At 47.0% G+C, this 15,559-nt stretch overlaps 1 protein-coding gene across 1 annotated transcript in view; it reads right to left on the bottom strand.

Annotated features, from left to right (window-relative positions):
- Nucleotides 1-15,559, bottom strand: part of LOC137453274 (potassium voltage-gated channel subfamily KQT member 1-like) — a 374,577-nt gene that overhangs the window by 352,042 nt on the left and 6,976 nt on the right. The window contains exons 2-4 of the mRNA XM_068162391.1: nucleotides 12,553-12,643; nucleotides 2,953-3,079; nucleotides 93-171 (exon numbers count right to left, since the gene is read on the bottom strand). Of these exons, the coding sequence (XP_068018492.1) occupies nucleotides 93-171; nucleotides 2,953-3,079; nucleotides 12,553-12,643 (297 nt within the window). The remainder of the gene's footprint in view (nucleotides 1-92; nucleotides 172-2,952; nucleotides 3,080-12,552; nucleotides 12,644-15,559) is intronic.

A 15,559-nucleotide genomic window follows, 5' to 3' on the forward strand; every position in this document is an offset into this window, starting at 1 on the left:
ACAGCTAACCAGATGTGTGGTTGTGAAGAGCTGAGGCATCTGAAGAGCAAACCTTACTGCAGAGGGGGCACTGAGGCACTATCAGAGCATACCTGATTGCAGAGGTGGCAAACACCTGTCCATTGGATCCTATGCTCAGAACAATGATTGAGGCTACCACCACAATTAGATCTGGTCAAAAAGAAAAGAATAAAGAAGAATGTATTAACTGTCAGATTCCATCACTGAAACACAAGAAATCCAGTTTCATAGAATCCTAGAATGGTTTGGGTTGGAAGGGACCTCCAAAGCTCTTCCAGTCCAACCCCCCTTGCACACACCAGGGACATCTCCACTAGAGCACATTGCTCAGATCCTTGTCCAGCCTTACCCTGAATATCTCCAGGGATGGGGCCTCAACTACCTCCCCAGGCAACCTGTTGCTGTGTTCCAGCACCCTCATGGTGCAGACCTTGTTCCTCACATCCAATCTAAATCTGCTCTTCAACCATTCTTCAAACCATTGCCCCTCATTCTGTCCCTGCAGGCCTTTGGGTAGCAAATCAATGTAATAGTTTCACATCAAGAAGGCAATGGCTACAGTTTCTTCCATGATGAGTTTAATAATTGAAAAAAGGATCCTGACAGAGCAGACAGCCACAAAACCAACAAGACAAAGGCATGTACCCCCAGAAATGAATCCCCATTTCAGTTCAAGGCTGAAAGGGTGATTCAAGGGTGAAACTCGGAGTTTGCTTCAGTCCCTGCTGAGATGCATGACCTCCAATCTCATGCACTGATACTCCACACAGGCATGTGGCTTAAAAACTGCATCAGAAAAAGAACACATTCAGAATTGTTGGTTTACTTTGTGATATGGTCTTTAATAGGGTGAAAAAAAAAGTATTTCCAGAGTTCATTTTTTACTTCCACAACTCCACAATTTACAGAGTTCCAGCATTACAAAATGCAAATGCTGGAAGCCTCCTCAGTGCCAGAACCCCTGATTTGCTCCCATCCTAGTTCAGCAAACCAGGCTGCAGCTTCTAGTTCTTGAACCTTGACCCAGAATTACTCTGAGAAGATATTTTTTCTGATTTCCTGCATGAGCATTTCTGTGGAAATCCTCTTTAGACCATCACAGAAATGCTTAGCTTGGAAAGGACCTCAGAGCTCATCTCCTCCAATCTGCCCACCATGCCCAGGGACACCTCTCAACTAGACTCAGCTGATCAAGGCCTCATCCAGCCTGGCCTTTAGCACCCCCAGGCAGGAGGCAGCCACAACCTCCCTGGGCAGCCTGTTCCAGAGTCTCACCACCCTCCTACTGAAGAACTTCTTCCTCAGATCCAGTCTAATCCTGTCCTTCCTCAGCTTCAAACCATTCCCCCTTGTCCTGTCTCTAGACACCCTCAGGAAAAGTCCCTCTGCAGCCTTCCTGGAAGCTCCCTTCAGCTACTGGAAGGTAGTTCTAAGATCCCCCCAGAGCATACTCTTCTCTATACTGAACAACCCCAGCTCCCTCAGCCTCAGTGTTTGCTTTCTACAGCAGACCTAGGGCAGGAGTTGGAGTTCCAAGCCCTGCCAGTTCTCTCCAGTTACACCAGTACATTTAGTGAAGATCTCTCCACTTGACAATTTTGCCTTTCTTTAGCTGGTGTCTGCCTGTGTCTCACAGATGTATCTGACATGGTCAGCTCTAGCAACCCAGAAGAAACAACTGCACAGCTTCACAAAGCTTTGAGTGATAGACACAGCTCAGAATGCACCATGGTCACTGTAGCGGCTGACACCTTGTGCCAGGTTACACCCAGTCCAGGACAGGGTGAGCTTAAGAGAACCTAGCCCCCAGGTGGGCAGAGAAACCTGATCCAGGTGGGCACAGAGACTTGTTCCCCCCTCCTGGGGGGATCCCCTGGTCAAAGTCTATTCCACTCCCACTTCCTGTCCACCAAGCCTATTTAAGGAGAGCCATTTCCTGTCTTTCCTCTCTTGCTCCTGCCCCCCATCTGCCCAACAGACCTTTTCCTGCTCCTGCTGCTGCTGTGATCACCTGGTGGGGCCTGTTCCGTGCTGCACCCAACTCCTAAGGACTGCATCTAGAGAATCCACATTTGCATCCAGAGGATCCTTTGCCAGCTATGTCTGGTTTTGTAGATATTTTTATTTACCCTTTTTCCTCATACCTTTGTAACCTTCCTTTTACTCAAATGCCTTTTATATTTTACTAAACGTACCTTTTTACTTCCAAATCAATTCAAGACTATTTCTTTCATAATTTTACCTCTCTTTTCTTCTGCCTAATTTGCTTTCCCCTACCAGGAAAAAAAGGGAGAGGGGAGGCAACCCAAATCTGCTCTAACTGGGGCTTTTGGACTCTGGGAAAGCTTAAACCACAACACACGTGTGGTAATTTTAGGCTATGCCTCTAAAATTTTTCACAGATCTTAAGCAGAAAGTAGCAAAATGTAAATAAATCACTATTGAGTGTAAAAAAATAGAGATAATTCTAAACAATCCCATTGGAGAGATATCTACATAAGATCTTGTTCCCAAAAACAATTTCTCTTTGCACTTCTTTGCTCTGGAGAGATGCTAACTCGCTTCTGCTTGACCTTGGCTGCATTGTTTTGGTAGTAACTTCTCTTCTCTCTTTTGTACAGGGATGTAAGGGGGGGGGGGGGGGGGGGGGGAGGGGGCAGAAATAGAGAAGCTAGCAGCTTCTCCAGGTCTTTGACCAGGGGGAGTTTTGTGCTGTTTATTAATTGTAAATACCTGTAAATATTGTGAACAGTGTATATTTTGTACGTATTGATGGTATTCCGTTGTAGTTGTGGCTTGTAAACACAGCTTCTATTTGCTTCCAACTGAGCTGGTCTGGCAAATTTAATACTGGGGGGAATTTTCAACCCACCACAACACCTTTTCTTTAAAAGAGGTGGATAATGGCAAGGAAGAGAACCGAGGTCTCACCGATGATGGCTATGGGCTTCCGGGCGAAGAGCAGCCTCCCTCGCAAGCCGACGTACTTGCTCCTGCAGCCTGCAGCCCACAGCCGGACCACATACTCAGCACCAAAAAACACCACCAGCACTATTTCCTGCCAGAATTACAAGGACAGACTGTCAGCTGTTTTTATTAGTGTGGCAGTTTTAGGCTGAGCCTAGGAAAATTTTCCACAGGTTGAGTAGAAAGTGGTAGAATGTAAATAAATCACCATTGGATGTAAAAGGGAAAACAATGCTAAGGTCTAAATAATCCTATTGGGCTGATAGCTGACATAAAGTTAGTTGCATAAACTAACTCTCTTTTCAGTTTCTTTGCTCTGGCACATATTGGCTGGTTGCTTCTGCTTGGCTGTTTCTGACCTTGACTGCATTTCTTTGTTGTGGCTAAGTACTAACAAACTACTCTCTGCTCTTCTCTCTCTCTCTCTCTCTTCTACCTTGTATAAGGTGAGAGAAGGGAGCAGGGAGGGGGAAACTGTTGGTAACCCCCTGCTTTTGTCCAGGGCAGTTCTTGTGTTGTTTATGATTTGTAAATAGATGCAAATATTGTATATTTTGTACATATTCATTGCATTTCATATCCCTAGATTTTAGTTTGCTTGTAAATACAGCTTCATTTGCTTCCATCTGAGCTGGTCTGGCAATCTTACTTTGGGGGTAATTTCAATCCACCACAATTAGAATGCAGACTACAGTTTGCACAGCCAGTTGATTTCTAGGACTACTACAAATAAACTGAGATGGAAGATGCAGAAAAAGGATTCTACCTAATCTGGTCACTTGTTCCATGCAGTACATACAAGGAAGAGATAATCTGTTCCTGAGGGCAAGAAGAAAAGAATGGTTAAAGCTCCATACAATCAGAGTATCACAGGGAAACCCACAATATTCCTCTTCTGTTTCTATCCAAACTTAATCCTGTAAAATATAAGGATGGGAGGAAGGCTCCAAGAACACTATTCCTAAAGCTAACGAGGGCAGGAAACAGCTCTAGATCATGAAGCAGAATTTGTAAGCATAAAACCTGGAAGTGTGATACCAAGTTTTCCACATTCCAGCCAGAACTGCACAGTCACAGAGTATCTCATGTTGGAAGGGACTCCCAAGGTTCAGAGCCCAACCCCCTGCTCCTCACAGCACTACCCAAAACTCAGCATATCACTAAGAGCATCCTTCTGATACTCCTTGAACCCTGTGAGGCTTGGTGCTTTCTGGGGAGCCTGCTCCAGTGACTAGCCCACCCTCTCAGGGAAGATTTGTTTTGAATATCCAATCTGAACTTTCCCTGATGCAGACTTGTTCCAGTTCCTTGTCTCCTGCTGTGGCTCACCAGACAGGGGAGATCAGCACCCTCCCCTGTGGAAACTGTGGACTGCAGTGAGGTCACCCCTGAACCTTCTCCAAGCTGAATGCCCTTAGCTGCCCTTATCACCTACTTTTGAAACCAAACTACTTGATAGCCACTGTGACCAAGGCAGTCACCAGTCACCGCTTCACCCACAAATCTCTCGGTGTTTACAACCCCCAAATCTAGGAAGCCATGTTTCCTAGTTGGCTACTTGGACCAGAAAGCCATCTTCAACATGCTTCAGCAGTTTTCTGCACCTGTTTGCAGCAGCTGTGTGATGTTTCCAGTTGATGCCTGGGATGCTAAAGTCACCCCTAAGGACAAGAGATCTGATCTGGATTTCCTCTGCTGCACTCTGCCTGGAGAAGAGGAGGCTCAGGGGAGACCTCATTGCTCTCTACAACTACCTGAAGGGAGGTTGTAGCCAAGTGGGGGTCGGTCTCTTCTCCCAGGGAACCAGCAACAGAACAAGAGGACACAGTCTCAAGCTGCACCAGGGGAAGTTTAGGATCAAGGTGAGGAGAAAGTTCTCCCCAGAAAGAGTAATTGGCCATTGGAATGTGCTGCCCAGGGAGGTGGTGGAGTCACGGTCACTGGAGGTGTTCAGAAAAGGACTGAATGTGGCACTTGGAGCCATGGTTTAGTTGCCATGAGGTGTTAGGTAATAGGTTGGACTTAATGATCTCTGAGGTCTTTTCCAACATCTGTAAAGCACTGCTGCACAACCAAGGATCAGAGTACTCTGAGGCACTTCTAAAGAGAGCTGGTCAGGGAAGATCACATGGACAGATCTGTTGAGATCTTTGCTCCTCCCTTGCTTTCTCCACCACTTCAGTATGCCAGCACAACCAAAATACAGCTTCCAGGCTTTGTTCCAACCCAAACTGTACCCAGTACCTCAGTCATGCAACACCTACCACTTAAATGACAGCTATGGAAAAGGTTTGTCTTTTAACTTCAACACGCTTGAAATCTGCACCTGGGGAATTCTGCAGCACCCAAAGAGCGAACACACTTCAACCACAATTTCCACCCCATATCAACATGTCCTTAAAACAGACATTATGAGTGGCTGAAAAGGGACCAAAGTATTTCAAAGCTGCAAAACATGCTCAAAACCTCTGCCCTAACAAGCAAAATTGATGTCGGCTTTGATTTTTAACCAAGTCAGGTCAACATTTCTGTACTTGCTTCTCCCTCCTTGTTTTGTCTGGAAGGAGAACCAAGAAAATTTGCAGTCTTCCTCTGCCTTCATGGCACTTTCAGCCTGACTAAACCCACAGTTTATTAGAAAGCTAAAGAGTTTTACAGCACAGTCTCAAGGCAGAAAACCAAGAAAATAGATACCAAATTAGCTGCAGTAGTTTGATTTTTTTTTAGAATGAGTATATTATCTACAGCTTTTACAAGAAACACCTTTCAATTTGTGCTGGCTAAAATCTCAGTGGAAAAGTATTCAACCATGACAGTCGATACTAAATCTCTCATAGCTACTAAAGGAGGCAGAACGCTGGCTTCTATGGGCCCAGCAGACTGGCAGCAAACAGCTCCATGTCCTTATCTGCAAACTGCATGAGGTTCAACAAGGCAAAGTGCAAGGTTTGCTGCATCTGGGTAGGCCAATCCCAGGCACAAATCCAGGCTGGGTGCAGAGTGGGTTGACAGCAGCTCTGAAGAAAGAGACTTGGGAGTGTCGGTTGCTGAGAAGCTCTCCAGGAGCCAGCAGTGCCCTCAAGCAGCCCAGAAGGCAGCTGTGTGCTGGGCCGCAGCCAGAGGAGTGTGGGCAGCACGGCAAGAGTGGGGATTCTGCCTCTTAAGACCCCACCTCCAATCCTGCCACCAGTTCTGGTGTCCTCAGCAGAAGGAGGACAAAGAGCTGTTGAAGTGAGTCCAGAAGAGGCCACAAAGATGATCCAAGGGCTGGAGCCTCTGCTGTGAGGACAGGCTGAGGGAGCTGGGCTTGTTCAACCTGGAGAAGACACTAGAGGGTCCTTCCAATCCTGCAGGAAAACTGCGCAGGAACTTTTCCCTGAGGGTGTCTAGAGACAAGGTGGAATGATTTGAAACTGAGGGAGAGCAGGGTTAGACTGGATCTCAGGCAGAAGTTCTTCAGTAGGAGGCTGGTGAGACTCTGGAATAGGCTGCCCAGGGAGGCTGTGTCTGCCTCCTGCCTCCGGGTATTGAAGGCCAGGTTGGATGAGGCCTTGAGCAGCTGAGTGTAGTTGAGAGGTGCCCCTGCCCATGGTGGGGAGGTTGGAGTGGATGAACTCTGATGTAGGAAAGCAGAAAGTATCTATGGAAGGTTTCAGGAGAAGAAAGAACAACAGGCCACTGATACTAGAAGGATAGCTTGATGATAAAGAAGAGCTGACCTGCTAAACAACCTGAAGTGCCAGACAGAAGGACACTTGCCTCCATGTTGAAGAAGATCAACTTGATATGGGATGAAGATAACAATGGACAGCTGCATATCAAAGAAGAAAACTCAATTATCAGCAGTGGTGCAAGAATGTCAGGGAATTGCTTACCCTGCTCAATTTTTCCTATGTAAGCTGCTTGTTCTGTACCAATAAACGATACCTGCCTCACCAACAAGGGAGTCCGTGCATGCTTTCCGAAACAATGAGGTCCCTTCCAACCTGAGCCATTCTAGGATTCTGTGATTCTCTTCTTAGTATAATTCTATTTTATTAATTTTATTGAAATATGGGAAAATAAGCCTGAAGGGAAATTGGTCTGCAAAATAACTTCCACCTGTATCTAAGTCAATCAGTCAAATAAGAAATCCTCATGGAAAAGCCATCAGCTTTTACCTAAAACTGCCATTGATGACTAAATTAAAAATACTCACATCAACACAGAAAATCAACATTTTAATCAGCAAACAAAACAGAGAGCCTGGAATTCACCGTACATCCCAGCATGGTTCTGGAGAGCTGTGAGGGGAAGTAGGAGAAGGGAAGCTGGGCTGGAGTGGTTACAGTGCACACGTGAAACGTAGGATATTTTCTCAGCTGCAGCTGTGTTTGAGGTGGGGAGCACACAGAAGGCTCTCTTCACTCTTTTTATTGGGGTATTTAGGTGCCGGGGCACAGGAGGAAGTGGGATGGCTCAATGGATGATGTGTGTGAACCAAGGCTCCAGCAAGGAATGGCAGCTCAGAACAATGAAGCCTCAGAAGCAGGCATGAAGGTCTAATAGTCCAAATGTTTGCACACGTGTACTTCTGCCCAAAAGTTCATCTGATAACCTGGCTTCCAGGTCCTCCAGCCCTTGGAGCTGAAGATGTCCATTTAGTGACCTGTTTAGCTTGAGAGTTACTCAAAGGCTCTGAAAATGCACTGATCCTGAAATGCCCATTTCTTGCCACCACTCTTGCTCTTACAAAGATGGGAGCCATCATATGTGACAAGGAAGATCTGGGGAACAATAGACCTGTCAGTCTGGACTCAGTGCTAGGGAAGGTCATGGAACAGACCATCCCCAGTGCCATTATGCACCCTACAGAGGACAACCAGGGCATCAGGCCCAGCCAGCACGGGCAGGTCCTGCTTAACAACTCTTATCTCTTTCTATGACAAGGTGACCTGCCCAATGGAAGAGAGAAAGGCTGTGGATGTTTTCTACCTGGACTTCCATAATGCCTTCAAGACTCTTTCCCATGGAATTCTCATGACAAAAGTGGCTGCTCGCAGCTTGGATGGGCACATGCTCTGCTGGGTGGCCAGGCCTGAACAGTGGTGGCCAGTGGAGTCAAATGCAGCTGGTGGCCAGTCACAAGTGGTGTTTCTCAGGGTTCAATGTTGGGACCACTACTGTTTAGCATCTTTATTGATGATCTAGCTGAGGAGTTAGAGTGCACCATCAGTAAGTTTGCAGATGACACCAAGTTAGGTGGTTGTATTGATCTGCTGGAGGGTAGGGAGGCTCTACAGAGAGACTTAGACAGATTGGATCAATGGGATGAGGTCAATGGGATGAGCTTCAACAAGGCCAAGTGCTGGGTCCTGCATTTGGGCCACAACAACCCCGTGCAGCACTACAGACTTGGGACAGCGTGGCTGGAAAGGTGTCCAGCAGAAAGGGACCTGGGGGTGCTGATCCACAAGAGGTTGAACATCAGCCAGCAGTGTGCCCAGGTGGCACAGGAAGCCAGTGGCATCCTGGCTTGGATCAGCAATGGGGTGACCAGCAGGATCAGGGCAGGGATTGTCCCCCTGTACTCAGCACTGCTGAGGCCACCCCTGGGTGCTGGGTTGGATTTTAGGCACCTCCATAGGAGAGAGACATCAAGGGGCTGGAGCAGGTGCAAAGAGGAGCAGCTAAGGTGGGGAAGGGCCTGGAGAATGAGTCTGATGAAGAGTGGCTGAGGGAACTGGAACTGTTTAGTGTGAGGAAGAGGAGGCTGAGGGGAGACCTTATGGCCCTCTACAGCTACCTGAATGGACAACAGAGTGAGGTAGGGACTGGTCTCTTCTCACAGGGAATTAGTGACAGAACAAGAGGGAATGGCCTCAAGCTGCACCAGGGGAGGTTTAGGATGGGCATGAGGACAAATGTTGTCCCTGCAAGAGTGGTCAGGCATTGGAAGAGGCTGCCCGGGGAGGTGGTAGAGTCACCATCCCTGGAGGTGTTTAAAGATCATTTGGATGTGGTGCTTAGCACTATGGTTCAGTGGTGACCTTGGGAGATTAGGGTTCATGGTTGGACCTAATGACCTCTAGGGGTTTTGCCAACCTGAATGATTCCATGATTCTATGATATCCAATATATGGAAGATAAGATGCCAATCACAGCTAAGTGTCCTATGGTACCATTAGCTTATTCAGATGCTCATCTCATAGATGACACCAATGCATTCTATGACAACACACAAGAGCGCTGCCAGAAGGCCTTTTGATTGTGCACTCAAAACAGAGTATTAGCAGAGATGCAGCACTGAGAGAAGCCAGCTTTTGCTCCAGCCCAGAGCACCACTTCCTGCACAGCTCTGACTGGAAGCATTGCAGTGATGTCACATTTTGATGACATGCTCCAAGCTGGCTGTGGCCTTTTAGGCTGGGTGTCTCCAAAAAAGAAGCCACAGAGTTGAGACCTCCAGTGTCTAGAGTGTCCAGCCCAGTGGGTGGACACAGGAAATAGTGTATCCAGCCCAGTGGGTGGACACAGGCAATAGTGTATTGCTAAGCAGAAATCCTGCACCCATATAAATCTGGCTGCAAAGCTGTTGTCTTTCTCTTTCTTCCCTCTCTGCTCCCATGGGAGAGAGATCCTCTCTTATGTGGTAACAATGGGGGAGTATCCCAGGCCTCTTTGGCCTGAGTAACTCTTTTTTTCCCTGTGCAATCTTGGCCAGTTTAGGCCTAATGGCAGAATAAAAAGTGGGGGCAGTTCAGGCCTGGCCAGCCTGAAACCAGCAATGTGGGTGGGGAAGAATGAGCCCTGGGGTCTTTGGTGGACCCCAGGTAGGGAGAAGGGAAGTCTTGGGTTGTGTGTTAAGTTTAGCCTGGGGATTTCTTTGAACTTTATATGCTTTGCTATGCTCCCCACCATGCTTTGTAGTTACTGTAGTGCATAAATTGCTTTCCCATTTAAACTTTCCACTGCTATATTACCCATTTGTGTGAGTGTTATTCTTTTGCCCCTTTGGAACAACAGAGCAATCTGTCCCACTCTAAACTAGGACACAGGCAGACAAGGAAGGAAGGAAGGACATTGAGACAGTTGAACATGTCCAGAGAAGGGCAACAAGGCTGGGGAGAGGCCTTGAGCACAAGCCCTACAAGGAGAGGCTGAGGAAGCTGGGAGTGTTTAGCCTGGAGAAGAGGAGGCTCAGGGGAGACCTTATTGCTCTCTTACAACTACCTAAAAGGTGGTTGTAGCCAGGAAGGGGTTGGTCTCTTCTCTCAAGCAACCAGCACCAGAACAAGGGGACATAGTCTCAAGCTGTGCCAGGGGAAGTTTAGGCTGGAGGTGAGGAGAAAGTTCTTCACAGAGAGAGTTGATAGCCATTGGAATGTGCTGCCCAGGGAGGTGGTGGAGTCACCATCCCTGGAGGTGTTCAAGAGGGGATTGGACGTGGCACTTGGTGCCATGGTTTAGTCATGAGGTCTGTGGTGACAGGTTGGACTTGATGATCTTTGAGGTCTCTTCCAACCTTGGTGATACTGTGATACAAGTAGAAACTAAGCGACCACAGGTAAATCAATGCACTCTGCAGCATACCCAGGCTGGTTCTTCACAGGCAGAAGCCCTTTTGGTGTTCTTACATTTAAAAGTAGTGACCACAAAGCTAATGAAACAGTGACAAATTCTTCTCTCACCTACAACACCCTGTCACTGCCCACAGTAATGACTGAGTGTGCTCTGCTGCTCACAGTGTGTAAAAACATGTGTGATAAAAGTAACATTTTGCTCTCGTTTCTAGAACATCCCAGTCAGTGGAATTACTCCCACGGTGCCAAAGAAGCCTTTCTGCAAGGTCATTTACAACAGGAATGCAAACCTGCCGCTCGTGAACTACCATGGGGACCCCTCGTGGTGCAAAACTAGATGAGCACTCACTAGGAAAATGCTGATTGGATCCTCCAAGGAGGAATTACACCTTCCAGTTTAATGCCATATCCTTAAAGATCCAGAGGTGATTTAAAAATCACACCTGGCACACAAGCTGCTGGATCCTTCTGAAGGCAGACACACAAGTCACATACCTGCTGGCATCTTGGGCTCAGACAACTTCAAGGTTTGCCTCTGGCTGTGCCTACAGAATCTGTGCAACTCTTGGAGAATAGCTCAACACATTTTTACTTTGAACAGCCACCCAACAAGCACATTCCTGCCTACAGAACATTCTGTTCCACACCAAGTAAGACTGCTGAACACCAGCTGTGTGCTCTAAGGTCTGCATGGTACCATTTAATGACTTAGGAAAACCTAGTACACAGAAACTGTTCACTCAGCAATTACCCTCAGCTTACATATCCAGAAAACAATCAGCCCCATTACTAAGGACACAGAGCTGCTGGAGAGAGTCCAGAGGAGGCCACAAAGATGATCCAGGGGCTGGAGCACCTCTGCTGGGAGGTGGGGCTCTTCATCCTGGAGAAGACTCCAGCAGGACCTTAGAGCTGCCTTCCAGCACCTGAAGGGATCCTCCAGGAAGGCTGCAGAGGGACTTTTCCTAAGGGTGTCTAGAGACAGGACAAGGGGGAATGGTTTGGAGCTGAGGGAGAGCAGGATTAGACTGGATCTCAGGAAGAAGTTCTTCAGTATGAGGGTGGTGAGACTCTGGAACAGGCTGCCCAGAGAGGCTGTGACTGCCTTCTGCCTTGGGATGTTGAAGGCCAGACTGGATGAGGCCTTGATCAGCTGAGTCTAGTTGAGAGGTGTCCCTGCCCATAGTGGGGAGGTTGGAGGAGATGAGCTCTGAGGTCCCTTCCAACCTGAGCCACTGTAGGATTCTATGATGCTGTCAGCTGAAGTTTGCTATTTAAAAATAATATCCTCATAGGATTTCTGCTGCTCAAGTTACAGCTGTGTATTCTGCTTTCCTTTTCCTACAGAACCTTCCTACTCATTGCAGGTAAATCTTCCAGGCTTGGAAGAGCCTTGTGAGCCCCTGGCTGGGATTCTACACATGCAAGACGGTTTTTGTGAGCAATCTGTGCCATTCTCAGGACTCTTAGATGAATACAGGAGGGAATGCTCCCGAGGAGCAGTGGTGGTTTATGAGACTTTCTTTTTTCCACATTTTTAAATGTGGGTTTTTTTTTCACTTAAAATTCCTATTTGTTAAGGGAAAATAGAATTTCCAGAAATGTTGAACTCCACATTAGTGTCACAGACTTATCACATGCTTCCCAAACTAAAGGCTGGGTGCAGAGTCATGTCACAAATGTGAGAGAAGTGGCTCATGTAAAAAATGTAAAATGCTTTAGAATTGCCTTCATAGCTTTGCTTTCATGAGCCTTTGTGTCTGCTGTAAATGCTTTAGAATAAAGAAGCTGTCTGATTGATGAGAAACATTAAGGTGGAAGCTGGTTCTTCCAAGCTGAGCCATTCTAGGATTCCATGATTAAACTATGGCCTTACTTTAAGGAAAGCATGTCCTGACAGCAAGCTTTGCATGAGGATTTGGAACAGTTCTCTGCCTTGTTCATTTAAAGCAATTTCCATTTAGTCAAGCTGAATTAGCTTTCCCCACAACAGTTCACTCACCATCCAGAAAAGGGCTCCAGTGGCAGATTCCGAGTAGTGCTCTATAGTAGACAGCACACTGAAGACTAAACAAACCAGCACCAGGAGAAAGCTGGGAAAAGAAAACAAAGGTTCATAACTCATCAAGTGGAACTGTGAAACCTGGGTCTCTAATTCACACAACTTTTTCCATCCCAACTACTCTGTGGTTAATCAGGTAATTCCTCATACTCAAGTGAGTATCACCACTTCATCTTCTAAGCCATGTGGAATCAAGCTGGCAGGAAGGCTGAGCACAGTTACATCAGCAGGTACAACTCACATGATCAGCATAACCTCCTGCCAAAGCTTTGCAGAGCAGATGTGTCACATTTCCCTGATTGCTGTGTAGGTTCTGTGATGCAGCAGAAAGGTACAGTAAATGACAATGCATTAACCAAAGCAGAATCAGACATATGCATGGAATGAGAAACAGGGACTTCATGGAGAAATATTCCATAGCTGCATTCCATCAATTCAAAACACAGGTACAGCTACTGCCAGAGCATTTCTACTGTCACCATTCAGATCAGAAAAAAATTCAGAAGTCTCAGAATGTAGACTCCTGCCCTGCTGGGATCACACCTGCAATACTGTGTCCAGTTTGGGGCTCCCCAGTTCAAGAGACAGAGATCTGCTGGAGTGAGTCCAGAGGAGGCTGGGAGGATGATTAGGGGACTTGAACATCTCAGCTGTGAAGAAAGACTGGGAGCCTTGGGGCTGTTCAGTCTGGAGAGGAGAAGGCTGAGAGGGCATCTGATCAATGTCTGTCTCTGAGGGGTGGGTGTCCAGGTGAAGGTGCCAGGCTCTTTTTGGTGGTGCCCAGTGACAGAACAAGGAACAACAGGTACAAGCTGGCACACAGGAGGTTCCACCTCAACAGGAGGAGACACTTCTGTATGGTGAGGGTGTCAGAGCCCTGGAGCAGGCTGCCCAGAATGGTTACAGAGTCTTCTCTGGAGACATTGCAAACCCACCCGGATGTGTTCCTGTGTGACCTGCCCTGGGTGACTGTGCTGTGGCAGGGGGGTTGGACTGGATGCTCTCTGGAGGTCCCTTCCAACCTGTAATGTACTGTGACACTGTGATATTCCAGATTCAACATTCTCCTTTCCCAGATCCAACCCATGATGGAAAACTCTCCTGGTAGCATCAAGCAGCAAGTACTTCTCTCTGTGCATGATCAGCAGCTTCAAGAACTGAGGTGCTTACATCCAGCAATCATGCTTGTCACTGTCAGCTGCATGATACAACAGAATGACACCTACAAGACACATGGAAGCTGAAGGTATAGGTGAAGACCAGAGCAAGGCAGGCAAGCAATCAAGAGCAGAGCAACTTGTTGTACAGATAAAAACTGCAGCTCACTTTGATTTGTTATAAGCACAAATGGTCACCACACTTAAAAGTTAAGATTATGGGCTAAATTATTAACAATAACATCCATTAATAATAATTACTGTTAATAATTCTCAATAATATTTGATATCTTGAATTTTTTGAAACAAAAATCCAAATCACAAGCACTTCCCAACGCTTGGAGTGTTCTTTACCTTTATTCTTAGTGTTGATTTCTTACAGATAGACCAGTGAGAGTTAAAAATAGCTGCAAATTGAAATAGCTGTGCTGCTAGCAGAACATTACATTCTAAGAATCACAGAATGGCTCAGGATGGAAGGGACCTCAGAGCTCATCTAGTCCAACCTTCCCACCATGGGTAGAGACACCTCTCAACTAGTCTTGGCTGCTCAAGGCCTCATCCAGCCTGGCCTTCAACACCCCTGCACAGGAGGCAGCTACAGGAAAGCCTCAGCAAATTCAGACAAAAGCTGCAGGAGGGGAAGTATTTAAAGTGAAGGGAGTCAGCTGGAACTTGGTCAAAGACTTATGGTGTAAAGGGCTTGGAAAATTTTGCACATACCTCAACCAAATCCTACATAAGACCAGAGGGAAGGGAAGAGGTCTCCCATGTGCTTTTTAGATGACAAATGATGGGATTTCCAAGAGCAAAGCAGGAAATTCCCTGCACTTCCATACAGGTTTCTGACAGCACAGGTGCAAACTTCTGTAGAATTTGACTGGCACATTCTTTGGCTGTTTAAAGAGTTTGGGAGGAGAAGACAGCTCTTGGGACTTGGATTTCTAGGTTGTGATGCTCTTCCCCTGTGGATGACCTTCCCCTCCATTCACAGATTTCACTTCAGGACACCATGAGCTTGTCTTTTCAGTTTGCTCTCTCTGAGATGTTTGTGTTTGGTTTTGTCTCTTGGAAAATATCAGCTGACTCTCTGAGCAGTTGTTTCATAGAATCATAGAATCAATAAGGTTGGAAAAGACCTCAGAGATCATCAAGTCCAACCTGTCACCCAACACCTCATGACTAAATAAGCCATGGCTTCAAGTGCCATATCCAATCCCCTCCTGAACACCTCCAGTGACAGTGACTCCACCACCTCCCTGGGCAGCACATCCAAAGGCCAATTACTCTTTCTGGGAAGAACTTTCTCCTCACCTCGATCCTAAACTTCCCCTGGCACAGCTTGAGACTGTGTCCTCTTGTTCTGGTGCTGGTTGCCGGGGAGAGGAGACCAACCCCCACCTGTCTACAACCTCCCTTCAGGTAGTTGTAAAGAGCAATAAGGTCTCCCCTGAGCCTCCTCTTCTCCAGGCTAAACAACCCCAGCTCCCTCAGCCTCTCCTCACAGGGTTGTACTCCAGACCTCTCCCCAGTTTGTTGCCCTTCTCTGGACACGTTCAGGTGTCTCAAAGTCCTTCTTAAATCTTTCCCAGAAGCAATTGTCCTCCGGTTCTTAATTGGCTTAGGCTGTGGGGTCTACTCATGGCTTCAACAGAATCCTAGAATGGCTCAGGATTTCAGTCTGAGAGCTCTGAACCTCAAAGCTCATCCCCTCCAACCTCCCCACCATGGGCAGGGACACCTCTCAACTAGACTCAGCTGCTCAAGGCCTCATCCAACCTGGCCTTCAG

The sequence above is a fragment of the Melanerpes formicivorus genome, unplaced genomic scaffold, assembly GCF_026170545.1.
Source record: "Melanerpes formicivorus ecotype bairdi unplaced genomic scaffold, bMelFor1.0.p_v2 SCAF_64, whole genome shotgun sequence".
Taxonomy (NCBI): Eukaryota; Metazoa; Chordata; class Aves; order Piciformes; family Picidae; genus Melanerpes; species Melanerpes formicivorus.